Here is a 25,817-nt window from a genome sequence, read left to right as displayed (position 1 = left end):
TCCGCGCCTGGCGACCGGACCATGCAGGTGCGTGACACGATCACTCGCTGAGCTTTCCTCTGCCAACCAAGGCGGCACGCGATCACGATGCTGCTCGACAACACCGCACTAACCCCCCTCCTAAGCTACACAGCCACCCGCAAGTCGAGAAACTCTCCCGCTTGCAGAAAGAGAAAGTTTGCGTTGCAGCTTTCATAAACTCGTCAGGAGGGTAGCTCGACGCTATGCGGGGATTAAAATACATAGAGATCCCAGCCATCGAAGCAGTCTCGCGCGAGAGTGATGGAAAGTCAGGGTAAAGAAAATCCACTAAATGAACTGAGTCGTCCATTATGTGAATAAATATTTATAGAGAAACTTAACCAGACATACACATATGCATAAACTTTTTGTCTCAATGAGGACCCCTTATATATAACTAATCGACCCTCTCTGCGTCCCTAAGGTTAAAGGCATGCACTTCTCTTAAAGGACTACGTGGAGCGCCAGGAGCGGTGGGGCCTGCGGCGGCTACGCGCCTTCGGTCTGCTGCTAGCTGCCTACATGCTTTTCTGGGGGCCCCTGTTTGTGGTGACACTTGTTCAACCCAAGGCACCCCTTCCGCACCAGGTTGCCATGCATGTGGCTTTTGTGCACGCCACGGTCAACCCTGCACTGCTTCTTGTGCTAGACACAGACCCACGGGGCTCTCCTGGTGCAACACCCCTGCAGCTGCCCGTTGACCAGATGGTGCCTTTGTGAGTACGCACACTCCTCGCTGGGCCTTCCTCACACATTCCTCCATGGGCTTATTTTTGTGGAGGTTACACACACTTATACACACAGCAAACTGTTACGTCACTGTGATATTCTTCATACTACCAAGTCAGCCAAGCTTGCTTCAAGCTTCACAACCTTTCGAATAAATATGATGAGGTAAGCTTGATTTCACAAGCCAAATCAAGTGTGAGCAGTATAATAGAAGTCCTAATGACACCCCCATTCGCAGCCATATTCTATGCTATTGCGTGCATGAGTGACAACACATGGGAATATTGCTGCAGTGCTTGCACTGCACGAATGTGAATAAACTGCCAGAAAAGAAGGGATAAGCCCAAAATTATCCGCATGCAGGCTGAACAGTCCTAAAAGAACTGCTGCCTTTTACAGCGAAAGCTGTTATGAGATCATTTCACCGGCCGTTTTTGGCGCCGTAGTTGTCCGCCGCCGCCGCCGACGGTGTCCGTAACCAGTATCGCTCGAAATAAGAAAAAAAAGGAAATAAGAAAAAATTTCCAGGATGGAACGAGGTTCGAACCTGGGCCCTCTGCGTGGGAGCCCAGTATTCAACCTCTGATCCATGCCAGTGCTTGAAACTGCTTTGCAAAAAGGTCCTATACAGGCTTCATGTCAGGAAGGAACCACACTAGCATATGCAATATAGCGTGGTTGAATAGTAAAATAAGCACCAAGCGTCGCACAACGCGAATTCTGTAACCAGGCGTCACACAATGCGAATTGCGCAACGAGTAGGTTGTTGAATGCTTCCAACCCATTACAAAGGGCTCTGCCATAATTCTTCATCGTCATCAGGCACAGCATCAACAAAGTGTGCATAATGCCTTACATGTGTTTAGCAGGTACCAATGCTCTCCGTAGAATGACGAAAAATGGCACAGTGCCTGCTGCCCTACTTCTCAAAAATTACAATGATTTATAGCGTAGTGGGTTCCTCGCAAGTGCACTTGTATTGGTTGCCAAGGAAGCCAATTAGCGCATGATCCATTTCCTCGGAGTCTCAATGAAGTTCTTCGCCCCCTCTCGTCTCTCTCCCACGTCAACGTATGTTATACAGCATGACGGGAGAAGGAAATAGCGACCGGGTGTCACCCAATGCAAATTACATACCTGGTGGGCCGTTTAAAGCTTCCAACCCATTACAAAGGGCTGAGCCATAATTCTTCATCGTCATCAGTCGTCGCGTCAACAAAGTGCACATAATGCCTTACAGACGTGTAGCTGGTGCCTTGCTTCTCCGCAGAATGACGAATAATGGCTTAGTAGGTGCTTCCCAACTTCAGAAAAATTGTGATTTATGGCGTAGTGGGTACCTTTCTAGTGTACTTGTATTGTCGCCCCAAGAGAGCTTAAAACGGGCTCTAGAAACGCCGCTCTTCCAGCTTTCGCTGTGACTGTGCTGCGGTTTCAGCGCAGGCCTGGCGTTTTTTGCGTGTTTCTTGTTTCCTGGCTTTACAATACCATCGCAATAACATAAGTGGCACAAAGTAAACAAAGATCAGCTCATATTTGACTCTGGCATGGACTAACAAAACAAGATTAACGACGATAGTTTTCGTATCAACATATACATTATATAGAAATGTTCATTATTATGCGCTCTCATTGCCACATAAAGTTCCTTGTTTGGGCATCTCAAACAGACACAATACACAGGGACCATGTTTGCAAAGCAGGGCAGTGATCAGCGCCATAAAAACAGCTGAAAATCCACACAAGATGCTCAGCCCACCCATTAGATCGCATGCATGCTACTTCTAGTGACAGGTGTTTTGCCTGCATAACATCCATACCAGCACACAGGAGTGAATGTGCTGACAAATTAGCTTTTGTGTAACTCGGCTACTCAGCACTTATCTGATCTGGCCCAAACACGAGCGCCCTGAAGTTTTCAATCTGCTTATCAATACACCGTAACAGCAGCACAAACTTGACCCAACAACTACAAACTGCTATCAGTGAATTCTGTGCACCATTTTTCTTACAGGCAACTATGGTTAGTCTTCTGAACATGCAGTAGCCTTAACCAAGTGAAAAAAATGAACACATAGGTAGGGTGTTAATTTTGTTTCAAGTAACACTATACTTTGATGCCTCTACAAGAGATATGAGAAGTGCTCATTACCAGAATGATTAGATGCACAGCAAAAGGCCCAATGTTGCCGATGAGCAGAAGCAAAAATGTTTCACTTGATCAAATAGAAACAAGACAGAGGCATTATATTAGTTTATGTAAAAAAGCAATGCTGCATCTGATGTGAATTAAAATGTTGGTTTAAAGCCACTGACATGTTTCACAAAGCAAAAACTAACGCATTTTTCCATTGTACTAGCACACAACTTTGTGCTCATACATAAGACACAGTCCAGTATGTGAGAAATGAGGTTCTTGGAGCACCATATGGGAGGGAGTTTGGCTAAAACAATGGTACCTTAATATATTCAAAGCTTAAGATATCTTGCACAAACTCATACAGAAATGAGTTTGGTCAGTTGAATTGTTTTCTATGCAGATATGCACAATGGCCACAAGTACAGCACAGCATCACAACTTAGGGTTGGCTGAGGCCAATAGCACTCAAAAACTGGTGTTCTGGCATTATTCTCACTCACACAGCAATGTTAAAGTTAGAGCGGTGCGAATAGCAAAATTTTGGGTGCGAAGTGAATTCGAATTTGAAGTGTGAGTGCGAATTGAATATTTTTCGAATACTTCGAAGCGAAATTGCAGAAAAAAAGTTAGAGAGGATTCCTAAGCATATTCTTATGAGATAGCAACATGAAAGTGTTTCTTTTCGCTAGGTTGATGAAGCACTGGCGGGGTGGTGTTTCATAGTTGTCTTATCAAGAATGAGGCAATGTAGAGGCCGAATTGTACTTATGTACATGATTTGGTGCAACCAAAGTGTTGCCGACAACACTTTACATATGATAGGCAAAGATGCCATTTCTTCAGCCTCTCCTCCTCTTCCAACTTTGTGGAAGCCCAACTGATGTGGCGGACAAGGGCGTGCTCCCTTCAAGTCCGGAGTTCCAAATCTGCCTCGTAGACATCGATCTACAAGAACATCTGAAATTTTAAATGCTAAAAAGCTTCGGCTTCCGATTATTTCAGGTCTAAAACATCATTAATTGAGCCCCCACATCTGCCACATCTTCCATCTCCATGTTGGAACCAGCGTTTTCTTGAGTTAGTACATTTGCGATCGTAGCCGAGCTTGAAAGGCAGCTTGGTGTGATGAGGTGAAGCATAATGAAAATCTAGGGACCACTTCCAATCGGACGCTGACTGTATCCTGGCCATGTTCGACCGTAACGGAGCTTGAAAGGCAGCTTTGCCGTAATACGGGGGTGTGATGAGGTAAAGCATATTGAAAATCTAGGGACCATTTCCAAGTGGACGTTGACTGTGTGCTGGCTAAATTCGACTGTAACCGAGCTTGAAAGGCTGCTTTGCCGCAATACGAGAGTGTAATGTGGTGAAGCATATTGAAAATCTGAAGGGGTCACTTTCAATCGGGCGTTGACTGTATTTGTTTTTGCGAAGTTTGAATAGTTCGAATAGTAAAATTCCAGTACGAATCGAATAGCAAACACTATTTGAAAAACGTTCGAAATTTCGAATATTCGCACACCTCTAGTTAAAATCCTAGTTAAGTTACATTAAGGCTTTCACTAAAGTTAGGTTAAAGGATATTCATGCTATTTGACACATTAATATGTTTTCAAATAAGTGAAACGCATGAAAAACATTTTTTTCCCCTCTCTGCCTTTGCAGGGAGACCACACTGTGATGGCCTACAGGCGTACCTGCCAAAATGCTACATGACAATCTTCCAGAGGAAAAGACAGTGCTTGAAGATTGCAGGAACTTACCTGCTCGAAGCTACCAAGCAGTTCAAGCGCATCGGTAGACGTGCCGATTGGCAAGACAGCCAGGGGACGACCAGCAAGCCTGGCCATGCTTCGCACTAGTGTCGTCTTCCCGCTTCCTGACGGACTCACAAGTAATGCAGCGAGGCCATTTTCCAGGCACTTCGCCAAGCCCTGAGTTACATAGAAACAAACAACATTTAATGGATGAAGATGCTCAACCTTTCGGCTAACTCACCTCCATGGCTGGTGCCTGAATGTGGAGGAGTCGCAGATCTTCGACGGCTCTGCAGCTCAATGAGGAATCCTGTGTAGGACTTCTCCGTGGCAAAATGGCGCTGCCGACGCTCAGCCACTTCGGAGTCACGTGCACCTCAGGTGGCCGTTCCAGGGCTGCCTCACCAAACACTTCTTTGTAAATGCTGAACACCTGCTCAGGCAGGAACAGGGTAGGACATGCGAGGAAGCAGAGAATCGAAGCTTGTTGTGATCTCTCGTGTTAAGCCACAGCAGTGCTGCAGGTAGGTTTTGCAGAGCAAAGCAATGACCTTGGTTCAGGCATGTATTCCACACATCTTGTGTACTGTCTGGCCAGAGACTTCAATAAGTATTCAGCGATGTAATTAAATGAGCCACTTAAATGGTATGCTTGCTCAATTGTTAGGTGAAAGGAATTCAGTGTCTACATGTAAAAAGCTAGACATTTAAAAGAAAAAACTATCAGAATGCAATTTGAATCAACATGTGTCATCAGCACATTTTAAATGTAATTGTCAAGTGAATGTAATGGCAGGTGAAAGAAGTAACAATGGGGCTATAATTCCATGAAAATTACAGTAGCTTGCAAAAATTACATATGTTGCCACACTTTCGCACATAGCGGTGCAGGCTGACAAACATATACGATGAAAAAGCGAAGAAAAAAAAGAACATACACACCACAGTTATCAGCACAATGATAAACTATGTTCAGTTGACCATCAGCACTTGCGTAATGCAATTCTCTTCTTTTGTCGCTCCCATCTTTGCACTGTTTTTCTTTTAAAGTAAGCTGGACCAACCAGCCCCACAGCAAACTCATCTGTGAGAAATTGCTAAACAAGAATGTGATGCTGCGACATTTGAAGACTAAAAAATGTGATAGGAATTTGATGGATCATGAGAACACCAACTAAGAGTGTGTTTGGTTTCCATAACGCTAGGCACAGTATTTTTTGCTTTCTGTTGTATTTCAAGCATGCAGATGAAAAGCATGTACAGTTTGAGGCTGCATAAATGCTTGCAGGCTACACAGCAAGAACTAGCAAAGCTCAAGACCCCACTTGCATTATTAATGGAATTATTAGGCTGTGAACCGTGGATGATAATAGTAGCATAGACTTGAATAGAAGCTAAAGTTACAAAACTGCGGCCCTTTGCTCAGTTACTGTCATACTGTTACAGCAGTCAAATTACCAAGCCTTTCTTCGCAACAGGCTTCGTCCATCATTTCCCTTTATGCCCTCATTGGCCCAAACTGGAGCTGTGCCACTTAAGGCTGCTTCGACAAGTAACTCAAAAGCATGCTGCCATTTATTAGACAAATTAACACAAGTTTGGCACGAAGAACGGTAATGAACAACAAACTGCATCAAATGAAAATGAAGGACTTCATGACTTGGCTTGGTTTCAGCATGGTCAGGGACTACTAGATTGACTAGCCTTCGCTAGTTTTGGTTTCAAAGAGGCGCTGGTGGCACGGCCAACAACTATGCTGAGAACACATATATTGCTACTTCTGCTCAACTTGGTGATCAAATTAGCACTTGGTCATGCGACTGGAATCTGAACTATCGCGTTACACACTGCAAAGTGTCCAAAATTGTTTTTGTCCACATACGTTTAAGTCTACTGGTCCAGTGAAAGTGCTGGGGAACTACGCAAATAATTGATCAGATGGCGTGTACAGTGCTATTTCTCTTCCGTTAACCTACGCAAAAACCAATGTATATACAGTACGAAGGTCTAACTCAGCTAGTGCAGCATGAACCCTTAACAAATAACGTCACGCTGTCTTGTGAAATATTTAACTGCCAAAAGCAACACTGTGAGGGAAACAGACAGCAAGGCATAGCAAAAGGTTTGTAAGAATAAATTGAACATTGACCTATTCAACTCAGTCCTCAATTGAAAAGTGCATTTGCTGATGCATTTTTGCACCAGCAGGAGAAGTCAGTGAAAGAAACATTGATGAACTGCCAACAATTTCTACAGAAACTGAATGAAAATGCATCACTAAAATATTCCAATAATCTATAATAGAGCCTTATGAATGTAGTCACTGACCCTGCTGCGATCCTCAGGGGTGCGCATTCGTGCTGCATAGACAAGTCCAACATGAGAGCCTGGCTCCAAGGGGCCTCGTTCCATAAGGCATGCCCACCGGGAGATGTCACGCAGATTGAACTCCCATGGGCTTCCCGAGACGGCCCACAGCCTTTGGTTTTGCACCTCATCAACCAACTATGAAAGAAAGGAATGCAGTGCTGATTATAGCCTGATGAACACACATATATGCTGTAAAGGCATCATTACTACAAAGAGGCAAGCAACTGTTGCAAGAACAAACATGCCTTTCTGCTGCATGGTTTTATTTTCACTGAGCACTAGTGTGTGCAGAATTTGCAATAAATCATGCACACACTAGGCATTCAAATGACTATTGTTTTTGTACTCAACAATGGTTAGAAAAAGACAATTGGGGCTTTTCCAAATTACTGAACTGCTCAGAATTTTGGGCTTTATAGCTCACTCTGGGCCCATTACATTCACAAAACTACTAGTGTATATTACAAGCATAACTTATTTTAACCACAATGTAGCATAAAGCTTTCATGTGGCACCAAAATTGGAAAGTAGTCACTGGAACGAATCAAGCATATACAATATATGAATGCTTCCTGCCCAGCTCTCGCTGAAAACATGCATCCACATAGAATATTTGAAAACACCTCATATAACGTTTTCCATATACATTCCACAGATGCGATCATGTTAGTGTCACTATTTCGGTAGTGGACGCCATGCTTCTCAGACTTTGCCCTTGATCGGAAGCACACTGACCTTCTCATTGAAAAGAACCATGTTGTCCAGGGTGTCTTCAGGCAGTGCAGGGTGCAAGTACCGCACAAGGGTTTGCAGATCACCTCTGCTCAAGGGTTCCAGGCTCAACTGCACAAAGCGATTGAGAAAGGAGCGAGGCAAGCCACGCCGTGCTCCACCCTGTCGATATGGGTTTTGGCAGCCAAAGAACCGTGAATGACCCACAGTAAAAGAGCGGTTCAGCTCAGGCACAAACACTTCACCCCGGTGGTCGAGGCATGCGTTGAGTCCCTCAAGGACGCTCTGAGAGGCCAGGTTCAACTGAAACCAAGATTAACGGTGGTTTGAGGGTGAGAGAAGAAATGCTCTCCGAGGGTGTTTCATAACTAGAGGCACAGATGTGGTCTCGGCTCCAATGTCTTCATTTGGAGCACGTGCTCCATAATAGCTACAACTGTGATGAGCAGAAGATGATAAACTACCCAACTTCATCAAAACTTTTTTTGTTCTTTTAATAGAGAAGTGCCTAGGGACGCGGGTCAATTGCAGCAACTTTGGCTGCATTTTCACTGCTTTTGTGCAGTTTAAAACATACTTAAATTCACGCATTAAGACTCGTACAGGAAAAAAGGCAGCTTGGAAAATGACCTTAGTTTCCAATCAGAGGTGTGCAAATATTAGAAATTTTCATATTATTAATTAATGTGCCATTCAATATGGTCCTGTAATTGACTATTTGCTATCTATAAATGTCAACATTTTTCTAAAAGTTTTCAAGTGGTTCACTGCCTACAATCAAATATGGAACTGAAGAAAAAATGCGTAAGTTTCATCCCAGGCATATTGAACACTGCATTCATTCATACTCAAGTTCCTTTCAAACATAATTTTGTTGTAACATCAAGTAGCAATGTTATGAAAGCAAAAAAGACAGGAAAGAAGTGCATTTTTTTACATGGCACTACAACCAAATGCTGTCATGAAATACCAACTAGCTCGCATTGAAACCCTTGTACAGTTCTTTTCAGACATTTCATTTGGCAACAGGCAGTCTCTGATAATATTTACGTATGCTGCCCCTTTGTGCTTTGAGCTCCAGATTAAATCTCTATCTGAATATGTTCACTGGGAAAATTACTTGATATACAAGTCACATCAGTCACATCATGTAATGTGGCGATAGCCAACAAACGAGCTCTGATTCGTTTTGCTGTGTCATCAGCACAAATGCGACTATTGGTTATGAGAAGTTACCAAGTATGCTAAAAATATGCTTAATTATTTATACTGATGCATTTGTGCTTTTTATAAGGCTACATAATGTGCAGTGTAATGAGCCTAGCTAATGTTGTGTACACTTAGATATGAGCATTGTTTAATAGTCTTGGTGAACAAGGCTGTTCATTGTTCAAAATCTATTTGGAAAATATTCAATTTGATTCTCTCCCCAAAGTAGATTTGGTTTCGAAATTTATTGTGTGAGCACCCACTGTTTGCAGTTACAGTAGAACCTCGTTGATAGATTCCCATTTCGGACAATTTCCCGGTGCCAATGTTCGCGATTGGGAACATAAAAATTACTTAATAGAGTTGCGCTTTTTTTTCACCTGTTCATATGTTCCCAGAAAACACAATTATTAGGCTCCAACTTTCGGTTTATTGCCAAACTACGATTGTATAGTAAGCCTTCCGGCCATTAGATCCCATGTGCAGCAGTCACCTACCACAGCAGCTTTCTCACAGTACTTGCGAACCTACGTCACAAGAAAACACTCGTGAGCTCTCTTCCCGTAATAGCAAATCACTGGACTGGCCATTAGACACCGTATTCACAACTATCGCTACTAACCCTACCGCGTTACAACATGCCTTAGTGAGTAAGCTGACCTTGACAGCAATTCATTGGTTTGTAAAGCTCAGTATATTCCTTTGCCAAGCTAATGTTAAATTTGACTTTAGAAAAAGTGAGTCTCCCCATCATTGCCAGACTTGCTGCTATAGCACAGAATTCTTGTAGACTACAAACAGCACCACCCAATTAAAGTTTATTGTTGCAATGCTAGCACTGCCAGTTGCTGAACACAACAGAACTAAAAAAAAAAAGCCTCTGCGAGTAAATGGCAATTTGAAATAGCCCCCATCCGAAATTAACAGGAACAAGAACTCGATAGGGATGACGTGTCATGGCATCCTATCCTATCTCCTCCTTGTTTGTTCTTGCTATTTTGCTTTGCGCCACAAATCTTTCATTAAACTTGGCATGCTCAACAAGTGTCATCTGTTGCATGCTAAGCCAATGGAAAAACCAGCGTGATCGCACTCTGGTAATATATATATAAGCAAGAAAACATTCAATATACTCCTCACTTCATTATATGCGTAAGCCAGTCACGGAAAGAACGGGTGATACGAGTAGGCCATGCTTATTCCTTGTATGAAAGCATTGGTCAATATTGTTAAAAGGCTCAGTTACTGTTTTCTTTACTCCCTCCAAAAGGAATGAAGCACCTTCATTCTGTGCACTGTTTGCAAAGTCTTTCTCGACGCACAACTGTTATAGAAAGCAAGCTGTTTTTATTGCTTTTCTTTTATCAATTTGAACTGTTCGAAGATGTATCCTAGAAAGCACAAAAGAAGATTTCGTGATTTGAAAAATATTCAACTCACTTCATCTAGCAGGACCCAGTGACCCTCTCGAAGGGCTCGCAGCAGTGGTCCATCTCTCCAGGCAAACTGCCCCACTGTTTGGTTTTCCACAGGGAGGTCAGCACCAAACAAGTCAGAAATGTCCTGCATTTTGGAGCACATTAATCTCATGAATGGGTTGCACGACCAGTCACGATACAAAAATGCACGTATCACCAGAATCTGATGACAAACATTCATGTGCAACGAAATTAACACTTCAAAGAGATGTGGATACAGTGTCACTATCAGCTTCACTGAGAACAAGCCAATAACTGCATGTCGTTGCAACACAAGTTTTGTACAGCAAGTGCCAACAATTCTAGACACAGCATAAAATATCAGGAATACTGCCACGCTTGTTGACAAGTTAGCCAACAATGTCTACAGCAAAATGTGCCACCGGTGGTCCTGCCATACTGGAGAAACAACTATTGTGAGGATGCATGTTACACATAGTCCCATCATGCACCTTAATAAATGCAGTGGTAAGAAAAAGCTGCCAATAATACAGTGCTTTTAAAACAATGAAGATCGACCAAGGAAATGCATAGTGTAACAGGTAACTGTCACACTGGGCAAGAAGGTAACTGTTGGAATCGACATCACAATCCCATTTAGAATCCCACCCAACATGATTGTTGTATGGTATAGTGCTGTGTAAGGCAAGAGATGTTGAACTTTATTGCTGTTGTGTTTCTGTGCTCTGGAATATGAGGAAGGTATAGAAAGTGCTTGAGAATTCTTGTTCTAGTCAGTTAAGATGGTACTCTTTTTTTTTTTTTTTTTTGAGTGAGCGCCTCTGCTTGCGGAAAGTGTTACTCTACTGTTTTCGGACATTTCACGAAGAACAAATATGTGCGTTTACCTTGCAGTGTGAAGCAAATGTTGTACGCCAAAGGAAAGCAAGTTTACATTGTTCCTCATAACAAATGTTCATAAAAATGTTTGTACCACGTCATATATTTCACATACAGTGTGTGTTTCTATCCCTGCGTACAGTGTTTCTAAATAATAAAATTGTTCCCAAATTAATTTCAGTTGCACCTTTTCACTTCATATAGAAAATATGTGTTTTGTCTCAAGCATATGTCTATAACTGGTACTGTTACTCCACTCAAGAGTACCGCACATATTAAAAGATTTAATAAATATATTTAACTGCAGTGCTCCCAGAATGTTCGTACATGGTGAAGATGACTAAGCCAGTAAATTGTTTTGTTGAGTGACGTTGAAAGGCTGAAATGTTGTCACTCACAGCAGAACACTTATTTAGGCTACAGAAACCCTTATAGCCAGTCAGCGCAAAAAATCATCAACAGTGATATACCAACAGAAGTGACACCTTCATAACCTCAGGAAAGTCAATCATGTCCATCAATTTACACAACCTCTTTATTATAACTGGGCTTGTGCAAATATTAAATTTTAGGTCAAAAGTGAATTCGAAGCGAATAGTGGTTTGCTCGAATATTTTCAAAGCGAATTCGAAGAGTATATATCACATATTTATAAAGAAAATGGGCATATTTGTCATGACCCAACTAACCTGCACAATATTTTTAAAGTTGAAACAAGGCATATGCATATATGTCATTCTTTCTGGTTCAAAGGGAAGTGGAAACAACTTTGAGTAGTAGCAGGATTTGACTTTCTGTAGAATGCAAGTGATAACCTGTAAAATATGTTACATTTTAAAATTCACTACACTTAGAGCATATAATCCAGTATAACAACCTTTTAAACTTAAAAAATTATTAATCAATGTGAGGGTAACACAGTAAAACCTCATTATTTGAACTCGGTTATTTCAAAATCTCGCATAATTAGAAGGATTTCTGTGGCCCCGCATTTTGCAATGTAAATTTGAGTGGATAATTTGAAGCTGCGGTCAGTACCAGCCCAATTAATTCGAAAACTTTGGGTGTCGTGTGCCAGTTCCCGATCCCGATTTAGCCGCAAATCCTGGCCTCGCTGCTGCCAGCGCAAGAAAAGAAAAAGGAAAGCAGTCTCGTAATCAGCTGAAATGTGCGCCTGCGAAAAAGACGTGCTTCACTGCAAAACAGCGGTGACACGTGGGCAGCATGATGCATGCTTCTCGCAACGTCTGCACGACATGATTTACCCATTCTTTCTGGGAAAATAGATAAATTAATAAAGGATGGTCTGATAAAATTCGCAATGTATGCGAACCTCCGAGTGGCAGTTGTCCAGCAATTTGCGCACTTGCACTGCTGGCGGAGTACTTGCCTGCAACGCCTACTTCGAAAACTTCAATGATCATTTTTTCCACCAAGAACACATCGCGAATTCTGTCACACTGACCATTATTAAATTTTTTTTTACCAGAAAAAAATGGGCGAATGGTCCCATCATGACGTGCTGACGCTGCAAGGAGCAGGTGAAGCACGTCTTCTTTTCCCCAGGCACGCATTTCAGTCGGTCACGAGACTGTTTTTCTTTTTCCCCCTTTCTTTTTCTCTTCTTGCGCTGGCAGCAGCGAGGCCCGCCGTTTCCCGGTTTAGCGGCAAAATTGGGACCGGGTATTGCTGATAAACATAACCCTCGGAGCCGCCATCTACCAGGCACAGCAAACGACCACCTCTGATTACTACCAGTAATTCAAAGTTCCTTGCATCCCGCTTTTTGTATGTTTGGTTAATTCGAAAACCCACTTAATTAGATTTTTCACAGTCACAGTAACTTTGAATTAACGAGCTTTACTATATGTTCATTTAACCTTGAAGTGTGGCTCCGCGGCAATGCGGATTTTCCATGAAAAGGTGTATTCACGGCAAAGCACTCCTCCACTGCCGTGAAATCACCTTTACAGGGGGTTACACGCGGTTTACATATGTCTATTCGTTCATTTCAATAACTTCGGAATTTCCTAAAATTTAAATTCGTGTCTAAGAGAATTTGAATACCGTAATATTCGTTCGAATATTCGAAGTGCTCGAATATTTGCACAAGCCTAATTATAACATGTCCCTTATGCAAAACAGTTTTATAAACCCACATCATATTATGAAGGAAAGAAGATTGCTTTTAAGGGCTCGTTTTTCTTTGTTAGACACAATATTAATGAGAACTAACAGACAATAATGCCAGGGACAGTATAGGAGATGTTATTTGTAATAAATGGAATATAAATGTGAAGAAAGTAAAGTGGACGAAAAGATAACTTGCCACCGGCAGGGACCAAACCTGCGACCTTCGAATAACTTTTAATGCACCGCCGCCGTAGCTTAGCGGTAGAGCATCGGACGCGACATTCATAGGTCACAGGCTCGGTCCCTGCCGGTGGCAAGTTATCTTTTCGTCCACTTTACTTTCTTCACATTTATATTCCAATTATTACAAATAACATCTTTTATACTGTCCTTGGCATTATTGTCTGTTAGTTCTCATTAATATTGTTTCTAACAAAGAAAAACGAGCCCTTAAAAGCCATCTTCTTTCCTTCATTCATAGCAAGGGTCTCGTTCTGGCAGACTTGATGCCTTCAGGTAGTATGCGAGGGATTATTGGTCAGCTGCTTGCTCGTAAAAAGATCACGTGCTACGTGACGCCAAAAAGGCAGAAAAAGAGTGTTCCACACTCGCCGCCATGGCTGCGATCGGCACTGACTAACACTCCTAGGTTTAAATGACATGTATACCCTATAAAGTGGACGGGGGGATGACCGCCACCGTAGCTCAGTGGTAGAGCATCGGACGCGTTATTCGAAGGTCGCAGGTTCGGTCCCTGCCGGCGGCAAATTATCTTTTCGTCCACTTTACTTTCTTCATATTTATATTCCAATTATTACAAATAACATCTCTTATACTGTCCTTGGCATTATTGTCTGTTAGTTCTCATTAATATTGTGTCTAACAAAGAAAAACGAGCCTTTAAAAGCCATCTTCCTTCCTTCATTCATTGCAAGGGTGTCGTTCTGGCAGACTTGATGCCTTCAGGTAGTATGCGAGGGATTATTGGTCAGCTGCCTCTTCATAAAAGATCACGTGCTACGTGACGCCAAAAAGGCAGAAAAAGAGTGTTCCACACTCGCCACCATGGCTGCAATTGGCACTGACTAACACTCCTAGGTTTAAATGCACATATATACCCTATAAAGTGGACGGGGGGATGACCGCCGTTGTAGCTCAGTGGTAGAGCATCGGACGCGTTATTCGAAGGTCGCAGGTTCGGTCCCTGCCAGCGGCAAGTTATCTTTTCGTCCACTTTACTTTCTTCACATTTATATTCCAATTATTACAAATAACATCTCCTATACTGTCCCTGGCATTATTGTCTGTTAGTTCTCACATCATATTATACCATTTGTAAAATTATGCCAGTGATACACGAACTTTATCCTTTAATGTGTTGACGCAGTTTGAGGCTGTTCTCAATGTAAGCCGAATGGGTGAAGTTAAAAAATACACTAGTCATGTTGTCTCATTATACTACAGGTGAACCAAGGAAGTTGACTGGTGTCAATTGTCATTGTCAATGCAAATACTATAATGGCAGCTCAATGACACTCCGTTAGCATTGTGAAAACACATCAAACATCTCAGTGCACTGCTTTGCACAGAGTCAATTCTTGAAGAAACCATTCAGCTTTGTTCAAAATGTGCTTGCTTGCATGCTGGATATTTTTAAAGGCATTCTATTCCACAAGTCTGATAATGAGGCATGCCGCAGTGACATAGTAATTAGAGTATTGGGCTTTCGTACTAGAGGACCAGTGTTCAAATCCTGTTACCAGAACATTTTTATTTACAGTGAAACCTCGGTGATACGATCACAGCTCATACGAATTTTTAGTTGGTCATGGCCAAGGCTCATTAGCCTGCAATGTAATGGAGCACGGTTGTTGCGAACCGATTTTCACCTAGCAACGTTTGATATGAACGTATGCTACCACCCAGGTACAAAGAGGTGCTGTCCGCGCTGTCGCGGAAGGCGCGCCAAGCACGTGCAAGCGCGGGTACGCAAGCGTGGGTATGCGCGCCGCACCGCCAAATCGCCAGAATCACGGTGTAAGAAAAACACTTTTCTTACGGTCAGAATAAACCTTGAGAGAAGCGTCACGGCCTCCGAGTGTCGCGGGTCAAAACGTACCTGGTTCATTAATTAAATACGCGCGTACGGGCCGTATATTTACGAGTGCTGGTATGATTGCCGACATCAAAAAACTTAACTGAAAACCATTCAGGATTCTTCATGACGTTACTCAAGCCCTGAAAAACAATAAATTAAAATGTATGCCAGCTTTCTTTTGTCGCATGCTAATTTTCTGTGCATTCTGGTGATACGAATTTTGGATGATACGAATATTTTTGGTGGTCCCGTGAGATTCATATCACTGAGGTTTCACTGTAGGTAGATCTGGCACCACCCAAGTGTGTGTATATGTGTGTGTGCGCGTGCGTGCATGTGTGGGCAATGTCCCAGGCCAGAGACATTGTCCATCTGAAACTAGTCGCACTTGCTAAAAAAGTTCTATTCACATTAAATAGTTTTATATTTCGTAAATCAATACAAGAGATAGAGGCATCAGACAGAAAGACTTCCATCTTCAATGAATGAAACGCGCGAAAGAACGAGGACGAACAAAAGAAACGACAGACCACAGCACTAACTCACAACTAAAATTTTATTTCGAAACGAACAGAATAAATAGCAACTGGAAGAAAGACTTCATAGCACAACACTTAGTACTTTCTACGACTATTAAGCTTCACTGCCTGGCATAAGTGTGCTGCAGTGAAGTTTACTAAAGCACATTTCTCATAATAGGACACTTGCTGCGCATGCCACCCGTATTTCGAGAAATACACTTTTCCAAGTTTTCTTTCATGGTACATAATTGCTTCAGATTTAATGCCTTGACTGACAGCATATTTAATCAGTGGAATTTTTACCGCATGAATATTTTTAACGGTAGGAAAAGAGCTTGTGGTACTGTTACAAGTGCACTGCACAGGCACTGAGTCAATATATCAAAAATAGATCTGAACACCAGTTAGGTAACACAGCGTTGCTACATACTTACACATTGGATTTTCAAGGAGACGTTACAACTGTTTGATTATAGGTAGGGCTCCGTGTTTTCGGATAAATTCGAAAAAATCCGATAAACACTCGTCGGTAAAAGTTTTAGCAATTTGGATTTATCCGATAAACTCTGATTTTAACGGCCAATATGAACCTGCTTTGTTCTTTATCGAAAGGGCATGTTTATGGAAGGGCCTTATCGAAAGGGCATAAGAATGACTGCTCAACGACTGACGCAGACCTGCGTGTATGCTACGCTGCTGTAGCTGAAAAGTGGATACAGACCGTTGAGAGGAACCTTCGCAATGCACTCCAGTACACCAGTGAATCGTTTTGGTACAATGTTGAAATTGTGAATTCAAATGTGAAGCATGAGCTAGCCCGCACGTCTGAAACCTATGCGCTGATTTTTTTTTTAAGTTAGTGTTTCTTGAAATTGACGATATGAGCCAGCTTATGAGTTATTTTTCGAACAACCAGAGCTATGAAATCAGTAACACAGATGAACCTTGTCATTTTGGAGACTTCACACTGTCCCGAGGGCAGTGCTTCCTCACTGCACGCTGAGTCTTCTGGCTCTCTCTATTTCTAGCGCAAAGGTTGAAAGAGCATTTTCAAGGCGGAGGATCATTAATCAAAAGGGGCGCAATTGCATCAGTTACATCAACCTCAAAAATATTTACGTCTATTACAACAAGCCTTACGGTTGTAATAGGCACCAACGTAAGTGTTTTGTACCCAAGTATTTGTGCTCATGTGTATATGCATGGCCGCTACATAAATGGTATATGTGTCTGTGCTTAACCTTCCGGACAACTAAAATATGCTTCGTGTTCTGATGTTCTCGTGTTCAGATATCATTTCATCTATTTTGGAGTATTGAGAATAATGCAAAATTAAACTAAGAATTTCGAAGAATTGGGGATTTATGAGAACTTAACTCCGATAAAAAAACAAATTTTCATCAAGAAAATAAACGCCGAAAAACACCCTCCAAACTTCCAGAAAAATAAACTCCACAAACATGGAGCCCTAACTATAGGGAATAATTCTATATACACGAGTTCCACTGTATTTATCGGCAATTATAAAAGCACAACATGAAAAGAGGCAAGGTTCTGAGCTAAATTTTGAGCAAGTACATGACACAAGAGCTTTGTTCAGAAGGTGAACGTAGAAGGTTTGCTTTGCCTCAGGCTCAATGCAGGCAGCATTAGAGACGAAGGAAGGGCACATACCGTCTGTTCAGAGAGGTTGATGCGGGTAAGCTCGTGTCCCGTGGCTCTCGCTAGAGCAGCTACCAGGCTAGTCTTGCCCACTCCCGGTGGGCCCTCGAGCAAAACGGGTTTCTCCAGCTGCAGAGCTCGCACCAGTCGCAGTGCATTGGCACGTGGTGTGTCTGCATGTAGGCTGTAGTGGGCACGTGCCAATGGGCATGCTCCCATGGGCCCTGCACATGTGGTCACTCTGTTGACACACACCACTCTCTTGCTTAGCTTTGTCGCTAGACCTCTCACAAGAACAACAGCTTTCATAAGAAAAACACTACAGAAGAAAAAAAAGTTGCAGACCAAACACCCGGAAAATTATAGCTATGTAAACCATTCTGTGGACAGCTGGCTGGGATCTGGGATTTCAATGGGGATGCAACATGCCCAGTGATAAGCAGTTGATTGCCATATGGGCATGTGTGTGTGACAACAATGACATGAGGATGTATGTGACATAGATGGCAGATTAACAAATATAAGACACAGACTGCATTAAAATTAATGGCAGGTTTCACACTGTTCTTTTTTTGTTTATTTACTTATTTACTCATTTCTTTATTTTATCCTCAATGTATACAGGGACACTTCAGAGGGGAGGGCAATAAGATACATACGAAACAAAAGAATTTTAAACAAAAATGTTAACCAGTATACATAAGTATGTACAGTCAAAACTCGTTAATACGTACCCACTTTAAACATAGTTGCGACTAATTCCCGACCGAGCCTTGAAGAGCCTAATGCATTCACTGACTGCTTAAGCTGCAGTGGTTTGTCCTATGCTTTCCGGTTAGTGCGTACCCTTCGTACCGCGATAACTTTTAAATGCGAAGCATTTCTTAACGAACCTCTGGCACTTTGAGCGTTTCTATCTACGTATCTATCTGTCTATCTATCTAGCCGCCTACGTCTGGGTGCTCTCATGATCGTCCCCTTAACTTGGTGTAGACCAAAATTTGCATGGGAGGGTAAGAGGATTTGACGAATATGATTGCGGGTCATGACATGAATAACGTTAAAATCCTGTTGCGTACGTCGTCAAACCCTTTCCACTATACACGTGTGGCACATACCCGTCTACCATGGGCCGCGGTGTACGGGTATGCGCCACAGGTGATTGACAGTTTATATCTACCCAGGAACGGCCATTGGTAACTACTTAAATGCTAGAGCGCTAAAGAAAACCAACATCGGCAGCATTGACTCAAAGAATGGAAAGAATGAAAATTAGGATCCCAGCAGGAATCGAACCCATGCATTCTGCGTGGCAATCAGGTATTCTACCACTGAGCCACAGCAGGTCTATAAACCGGTTTGGAAAAAGAGCCTACGCAGGCGTAATATCGGTGCAACGTCAATTGTGGTTGTGGTTCTGGCTATCTAATTTTACAAGAACGCAATAAACACTACATGAGATGTGTACTCCTACGATACAGGCGTCATATCAGATTAACGTCTGTAGTTAGAGTGTTGGCTCCGCTTTTATAGAAGTCTCATAAATATTACGTTTGTATTCCTATGGTTCAGCAAGCTATATTGAAGCATTGCTCGACCCCGGATGATTATATTAACGAAAGTTACATATGATATCCACATCACCGCACCGTACAGCGCACTTCGTCCCCCAGAACGACGCAGTGTTCTCTTCATTTCTTACGAGGCTGGGCGATGGCCTCATGCTGACCGAGGATGATGCCAGATTGATTGACAGCCGCTTTGTAGACTAGGCTACGTAGGGCGCATACGCCCAGGTAGTCTACGAATACGACAAACACCATCCACTGATGTTGGTCTACGTAGCACTATCCGGGCCTACCAGCCTCGACGGCCTATACCTCACCAACGCGAAGGGTGACTTCAGGTTCCGACATGTCACCGGCTCTATCGGCAGACAATTTGTCGTCGAAGTGACCGAGGCATCCACGATTTCCAACAGCTCTACTATACCACATACTTCACTACACATGGACCCCTCGTCACCACGATCACGACCGGATACTATAACAAGTGATGACCAGCTGCTGGTGCTCACTGATTACGGTGATGATGCCCTTGTCAGTGATGCTACTGGCTTAGGCCACTTTGGAGCAGCTTTTGGAGCAGGCAAAATTGCGTTTTGGAGCAGCAAAACTAGCTTTTGGAGCAGGTGCTCTGCCTTCCACAATTCATTCTGAGCCGAAGAATTCTTAAAAAAGTAATAAACATCGACCACAGCAGCGTCGACATCCGAGCCAACAACACTCAAGCCGCGGGCAAATGAGTTGTGCACTTTGTGCAAGCAGCCTCTCCTACATCTATGATGTCAGGGTATGCTTCCTGCATTTTTTTTTCCGAAGCTTTTCATTGCATTAGGGCCATCCGTAGAAAAGCAAATGACATTTTTCTGCGGCAGGTCCATCATTGCTCTCCGCACTTCACTAGCCAAAATTTCCGAAGTCGCAGAGCCCAGCCGGAAAGACTGCAGGTGTTCCACAACTCGCTGCATTTTGTTGGAGAAATGCCTAACTACAACATGAAGTTGTTGGCACCTCTGTTCAGGAAGAGGGCTCTCGTCAATGCTAACAGATAAAACCACATCCGGCTTGTTCAGCTCGTCAAGCACAAGTTTCTTGAAATACGGCCCGAGGCCATCACTAACTATGTAGGATGCCTTGAACCTCTTACAACTAAACTGCTTCGCTGTTTCGGAATCTCCAAATAACTTGGGAAACAAGGCAGTTGCTGTGTCGGCCCACGAGTATGGGACGCCCTTGAGAGTCATGCCAAGCACAAACAGAGTTCCTGCGTTTGTCACGCAGTCACACTGCAAAACGTTCCATGGACTGCCGAATTCCAAAGTCGGCTGGATCGTTTTCGGCCGCTGCAGCCCACCTGAAGCATCTCAGTGACGACTGGTAGCATCAATGTGCCGTTTCATGGCTGCATGTCGCTTGACTGCTGCTACGCCGTGTTGCCTACAGTTGATGCTTTGATTACAAAAAAAACACAAAACGCAGTCCCTTCGTCCGCTTGACGACACCATATTGATACTATTTTGTCTCCATTTTCATCACTCTCATGGAGAACGTCCGCGTACGTCCGCGTACAGCGCGATGTCGCTCGCAATAGGGGAACTTCATGTAGTTATTTTCATTTCTGAAAGTCAGAGTACACCCCTTTGGCGCAGGCTTTGCGCAGAATCGCCAAATTTTGAGGAAATGTAGCAGGTTGTAGCAGCCAGGGCACTTTGGCGCAGTCTGGCGCAATTGGCGCAGCGGTAGCATCACTGCCTTGTTCAAGAACTGTCAAGAACTTCTTGCACACATGCACACGGGTTCGTGAAACGTGCGTGCGTTCTCGGGACACGTATAAGCACTACATATCAGCTTACCGCTTCTGGTGTTGGTAATGCCCACGTTGCCATTGGCAGCGTTACCCAGCCGTAAACAACTGGATATATAACACGTATGCGGCTTTTCAACATACATATGTGTGCGTATAAAATTTATACAAATCTTGCAACGTGCCAAATTTTGCAACGTGCCGCTCAGTAAAAAAAGTTACGCTACAGTGACCTACCCACCGCATGCTTCGCATAACATCGACTACCACGGTACGTGGGATCTGCCGAATTTTTTGTGCCATAAAAGTTTACCGTGCCGCTGAACTTGCCGACGCCACGATGTGCCGCAAAAGGTGTTCAGTCTTTTCAAGAAGTGTGGAGATCAGTCGATCAATGATTCCGACTTCTGCGCGATTGCGACGATGCCTTTGCTGATAAGCATCGGGAAAGACGCATCCACCAATGAATGCGGCATGACTTATTGCCATCAAGCTTATCACAATAAGTATCTTCAGCTCTGTGGTCGGGCACGCATGTGGCGTTGTGCCACTTTTAATACTGCACGCTTTTAATAGATGACAGCCTGAACACACTGGGCCGCTGATTGCTGCTGCCTCGTAGTGCAGGACTGTGTTCAAACACGTATCGCTTTGTAGAAACAAAAACAGCTTACTGTTGCGGAGTTGAGCGTTGCAGGTCATGGGCACTGAGAAACCTCGCTGCATTGGCGCTATCATGCTATACGCACGCGTACGGTACAGCAAGCGTAGCGCTGTTGTAACCATACTGCGCACATTTATTAGGTGACAATCAAACAAACGTGCCTCCGTACCTTCATCCGCTGCCAGGACTGCTAGAGCATTGAGGAGTGCACCTCGCTTGCAGGAAGCTCTTCATCGCCGTGCTAACCCAACAAGCTGCTCACCACATTTGTGAACGGTCTGGAGGGAGTAGGTATACGAAGAACATTCCCAAGGTGAATGTGCGCGTATGGCACAGCAAGCGGCCTGGCAGTGACGGCGTCAGCTGAGTAGGCGACGCGCTGCACGCAACTAGCTAGGAGACGATCGGCTCCACGAGGCAGCCCCACATTTCACTGAAACTGTGTCAGTTTTCGCTTAGTAGCAGATTGTGGCACAGACACGTATACACATATCGTGGAAAACCGATACTGTTCGTTCTGTCGCTATGTCAGTAATTGCGTATCCTGGACCCTGTAATAGATTTGAAATGCCCCTTAGCGTCACCACCACGCATTATTGGACGGTCATGCAAGAGTGCCAGAATCTTTTCTGTACTTTGACAAAAAGAAAGAAAAGGCTTTGTGATGGGTACTTTAGGCAATATTTGCTGTGGCACTATTCATTTCTTTGATGGCGACGATGGTGCACGTCAGGAGATGCAAATTTGTACTTGATGGTTAATGCGTACTACCGTTTAGTGCGTAGTTATGCCGCGTACCTGGCAGGCATGTATTAACAAGGTTCCACTGTGATACAGTTGAACCTCGAAAGAACAAACTTCAATATAACAAAATTCTCCATATAGCAAAGTACGGCACTTTTTACAACTTTATGTCCATAGTACACCATGTATTTTTCAGCTAAATATAGCAGAACGTGTTTATCCGTAATTTCAATTTTACGAAGTTTCGTTGTTGCTGCTGAGGAAGACTAAGGGGATAAATTGAAACTTCTGCTGGCGCCAGTGGTCACATGAATGAGTTGCGTGCGGTTTCTACGAATGTATTCTTCAAATCAAGCGCCATGCGATGGGGATCAGCCACCAAACCGGAGCAGCACATTTTCCGACAGTGGCTTCGAGGGAAAGTATGAACCCCAATGCTCTCCTCGGCTTCAGAGCAGGAGAGAGGGAGAGCATGCGGCTGATGCACGGCATGCAATTACTCTGGCGCCATCGTGTCATGCACAACTCTCTCTACTCTATCGTTCCCTCGCACTGCGTAGTTCCTCCGCACCGCGCATGCCGTGTGTCAACAACTGATTTGATTTTTTTGTTATCGCAGCGTGTCAAGTAACAAGCATGAGTAGTCAAAAGCTAGCAGTGTAGTGGAAATGTGTGATAATGAACCACCGTATAGCGACCACACTACCAACAACTCGAGTCATCTTGTACTGACCTACGTTCTTTGCACTTCTGCACGTAAAATGGCAGCTTGCCCACTTGCCTGTAGAAAGATGAAAAGGGCCCACATGTAAGCCACTGGTGTCTTGAGATACAGACACATTGGCCTCGTCGAGAGCCTCCTGAGCATCGCCAGGAATTACAGACAATTGCTGCCTCAGCTGGCTGCCCAGGAAGGTTAGGGCTTTCCTTCGCAAGACAGCCACTGCGCTACTTTCTTCACTGCTTGTAGTGCCTGAAAATAAATGTTCATGTCAGGAGCATCACCAAAACACATACACACAAAAACAATTAAATGATAACATAAAAAGACACTATAAAAACAAGTAGAAAAGGAGCATACCTGACCCAAGAACAACAATCAAAGCTTGTAGAGCGCCAAGTCAAACGGTTGATTGACATGCTAAGACATAACCGAAGAGAAGGGTAAGAGCAGCACTGCATGCATGCTTGTCTATAAATTTTTTGAAAGACAACTCTTGTCATTCAAGAGAATATATGCTACATACTATTATGAAGATAGCAGAAGGTGAGTGCGAAAATAGGACCATCTGTCACAAACTGCAAGCTAATTGACAATGGGATATGAGCAAAACTGTGGCACACTAATAGGCAGGACAATAAACAGCAACAAAACAATACGTAGAAATTACCTTTCAAAAACACAGCACGTGATTTACCAAAAAGCAGACGAAATGGAAAACAATTCCACCGCATCCATTCGCTGCCTGCTGAAGCCGTAGTGGCTCGTACTATGCCAACAGTTTTTACATGGTGATGTCACTTTTAGTCACATAAAGGTTAGCTACACCCCTCAAATCATGGTGTGGCCAGTGCCAGGATATGCTGTGAAAGGTCTTCCCCAGGAATGGGCGAAAAGTAAACTTGAGCTCCAAAGCAAATTCAAAGCAAATAGTGATTTGGTCGAACAATGAGTAATCAAATAGTTAGAATAGTATATCACATATATTATAAAAAAAGATGAGTATTTTTGACATGACCCAACTTACATGCACAATATTGTTGAGAAGTGGAACTAGGCTTGTGCAGATGTCACTTTTTTAGTTCGAAGCAAAGTGGAAGCAACTTTGAATAGTAGCAAGATTTGGATAGTAATATGGTGCAAGTTATAAGAGGTAAAATGTGTTACTAGGCCTGTGCAAATGGTAAATTTTAGGTTCGAAGCGAATTTGAAGCAAACAGTAAATTGGTCGAATAATTTCGAGTCAAATTCGCATAGTACATATCACATATTATAATTAGAGCTGTGCAAATATCAAAATTTTCGCTGCGAAGCGAATTCGAATACTGAAATGTGAGTGCGAATCGAATCGAATATTTCTAGAATATTTTTCGAATACTTCGAAGCGAAATTGCAGAAAAAAAAAGTTAGAGAGGGTTCCTAAGCATATTCTTATGAGATAGCAACATGAAAGTGTTTCTTTTCGCTAGGTTGATGAACCACTGGTGGGGTGGTGTTTCATAGTTGTCTTATCAAGAATGAGGCAATGTAAAGGCCGATTTCTATTTATGTACATGATTTGGTGCAACCAAAGTGTTGCCGACAACACTTTGCACGTGGTAGGCAAAGATGCCATTTCCTCAGCCTCTCCTCCTCTTTCAACTTCTGTGGAAGCCCAACTGATGTGGTGGACAAGGGTGTGCTCTCTTCAAGTCCGGAGTTCCAAATCTGCCTCGTAGATGTCGATATATAAGAACATCTGAAATTTTGGGCAGGAAGTCCGATTTTTCGGACTTCCTGCCCAAATTTCAGGTCCAAAACAGCATTAACTGACCCCCACCTCTGCCATATCTTTCATCTCCATGTTGGAACCAACATTTTCTTGAGTTAATACATTTGCAACCGTAGCAGAGCTTGAAAGGCAGCTTTGCCGGAATACCGGGGTGTGATGAGGTGAAGCATATTGAAAATCTAGGGACCACTTCCAATCGGGCGTTGACTGTGCCTTGGCAAAGTTCGACCGTAACGAAGCTTCAAAGGCAGCTTTGCCGGAATACCTGGGTGTGATGAGGTGAAGCATATTGAAAATCTAGGGACCACTTCCAATCGGACGTTGACAGTCTCTTGACAAAATTCGTCCGTAACGGAGCCTGAAAGGCAGCTTTGCCGCAATACGAGAGTGTAATGAGGTGAAGCATATTAAAAAGCTGAAGGGGTCACTTTCAATCGGACGTTGACTGTATTTGTTTTTGGGAAGTTCGAATAGTTCAAATAGTAAAATTTTAGTGCGAATCGAATCGAGTAGCAAACACTATTCAAAAAATATTCGAAATTTCGAGTATTCACACACCCCTAATTATAATGAAAATGAGCATATTTGTCATGACCCAACTAATCTGCACAGCATTTTTTAAAATTCAAACAAGGCATGTGCAAATGTCATTCTTTTTGGTTCAAAGGGAAGTGGAAGCAACTTTGAATAGTAGCAGGATTTGACTTTTGGTAAATGCAAGTGATAACCTGTAAAATGTGTTACATTTAAAAATTTACTTAGAGCATATAAGCCGGTATAACGAGCTTTTAAACTTAAAAAATGATGAATCGATGTGAGGGTACGTTGATCAATCAACCTTGAAGTGGGGCTTGGCGGCAG

The 25,817-nt window shown here is 43.1% G+C and overlaps 1 protein-coding gene across 1 annotated transcript in view; it reads right to left on the bottom strand.

The window, feature by feature from the left end:
* LOC119396912 (midasin) overlaps window positions 1-25,817 on the bottom strand; it is a 153,804-nt gene that overhangs the window by 88,219 nt on the left and 39,768 nt on the right. The window contains exons 23-29 of the mRNA XM_037664292.2: window positions 23,246-23,437; window positions 17,703-17,914; window positions 10,399-10,521; window positions 7,753-8,052; window positions 6,976-7,152; window positions 4,889-5,080; window positions 4,654-4,824 (exon numbers count right to left, since the gene is read on the bottom strand). Of these exons, the coding sequence (XP_037520220.1) occupies window positions 4,654-4,824; window positions 4,889-5,080; window positions 6,976-7,152; window positions 7,753-8,052; window positions 10,399-10,521; window positions 17,703-17,914; window positions 23,246-23,437 (1,367 nt within the window). The remainder of the gene's footprint in view (window positions 1-4,653; window positions 4,825-4,888; window positions 5,081-6,975; window positions 7,153-7,752; window positions 8,053-10,398; window positions 10,522-17,702; window positions 17,915-23,245; window positions 23,438-25,817) is intronic.

The sequence above is a fragment of the Rhipicephalus sanguineus genome, chromosome 6 (genome assembly GCF_013339695.2).
Source record: "Rhipicephalus sanguineus isolate Rsan-2018 chromosome 6, BIME_Rsan_1.4, whole genome shotgun sequence".
Lineage (NCBI taxonomy): Eukaryota > Metazoa > Arthropoda > Arachnida > Ixodida > Ixodidae > Rhipicephalus > Rhipicephalus sanguineus.
This window is presented reverse-complemented; position numbering and strand designations above follow the sequence as displayed.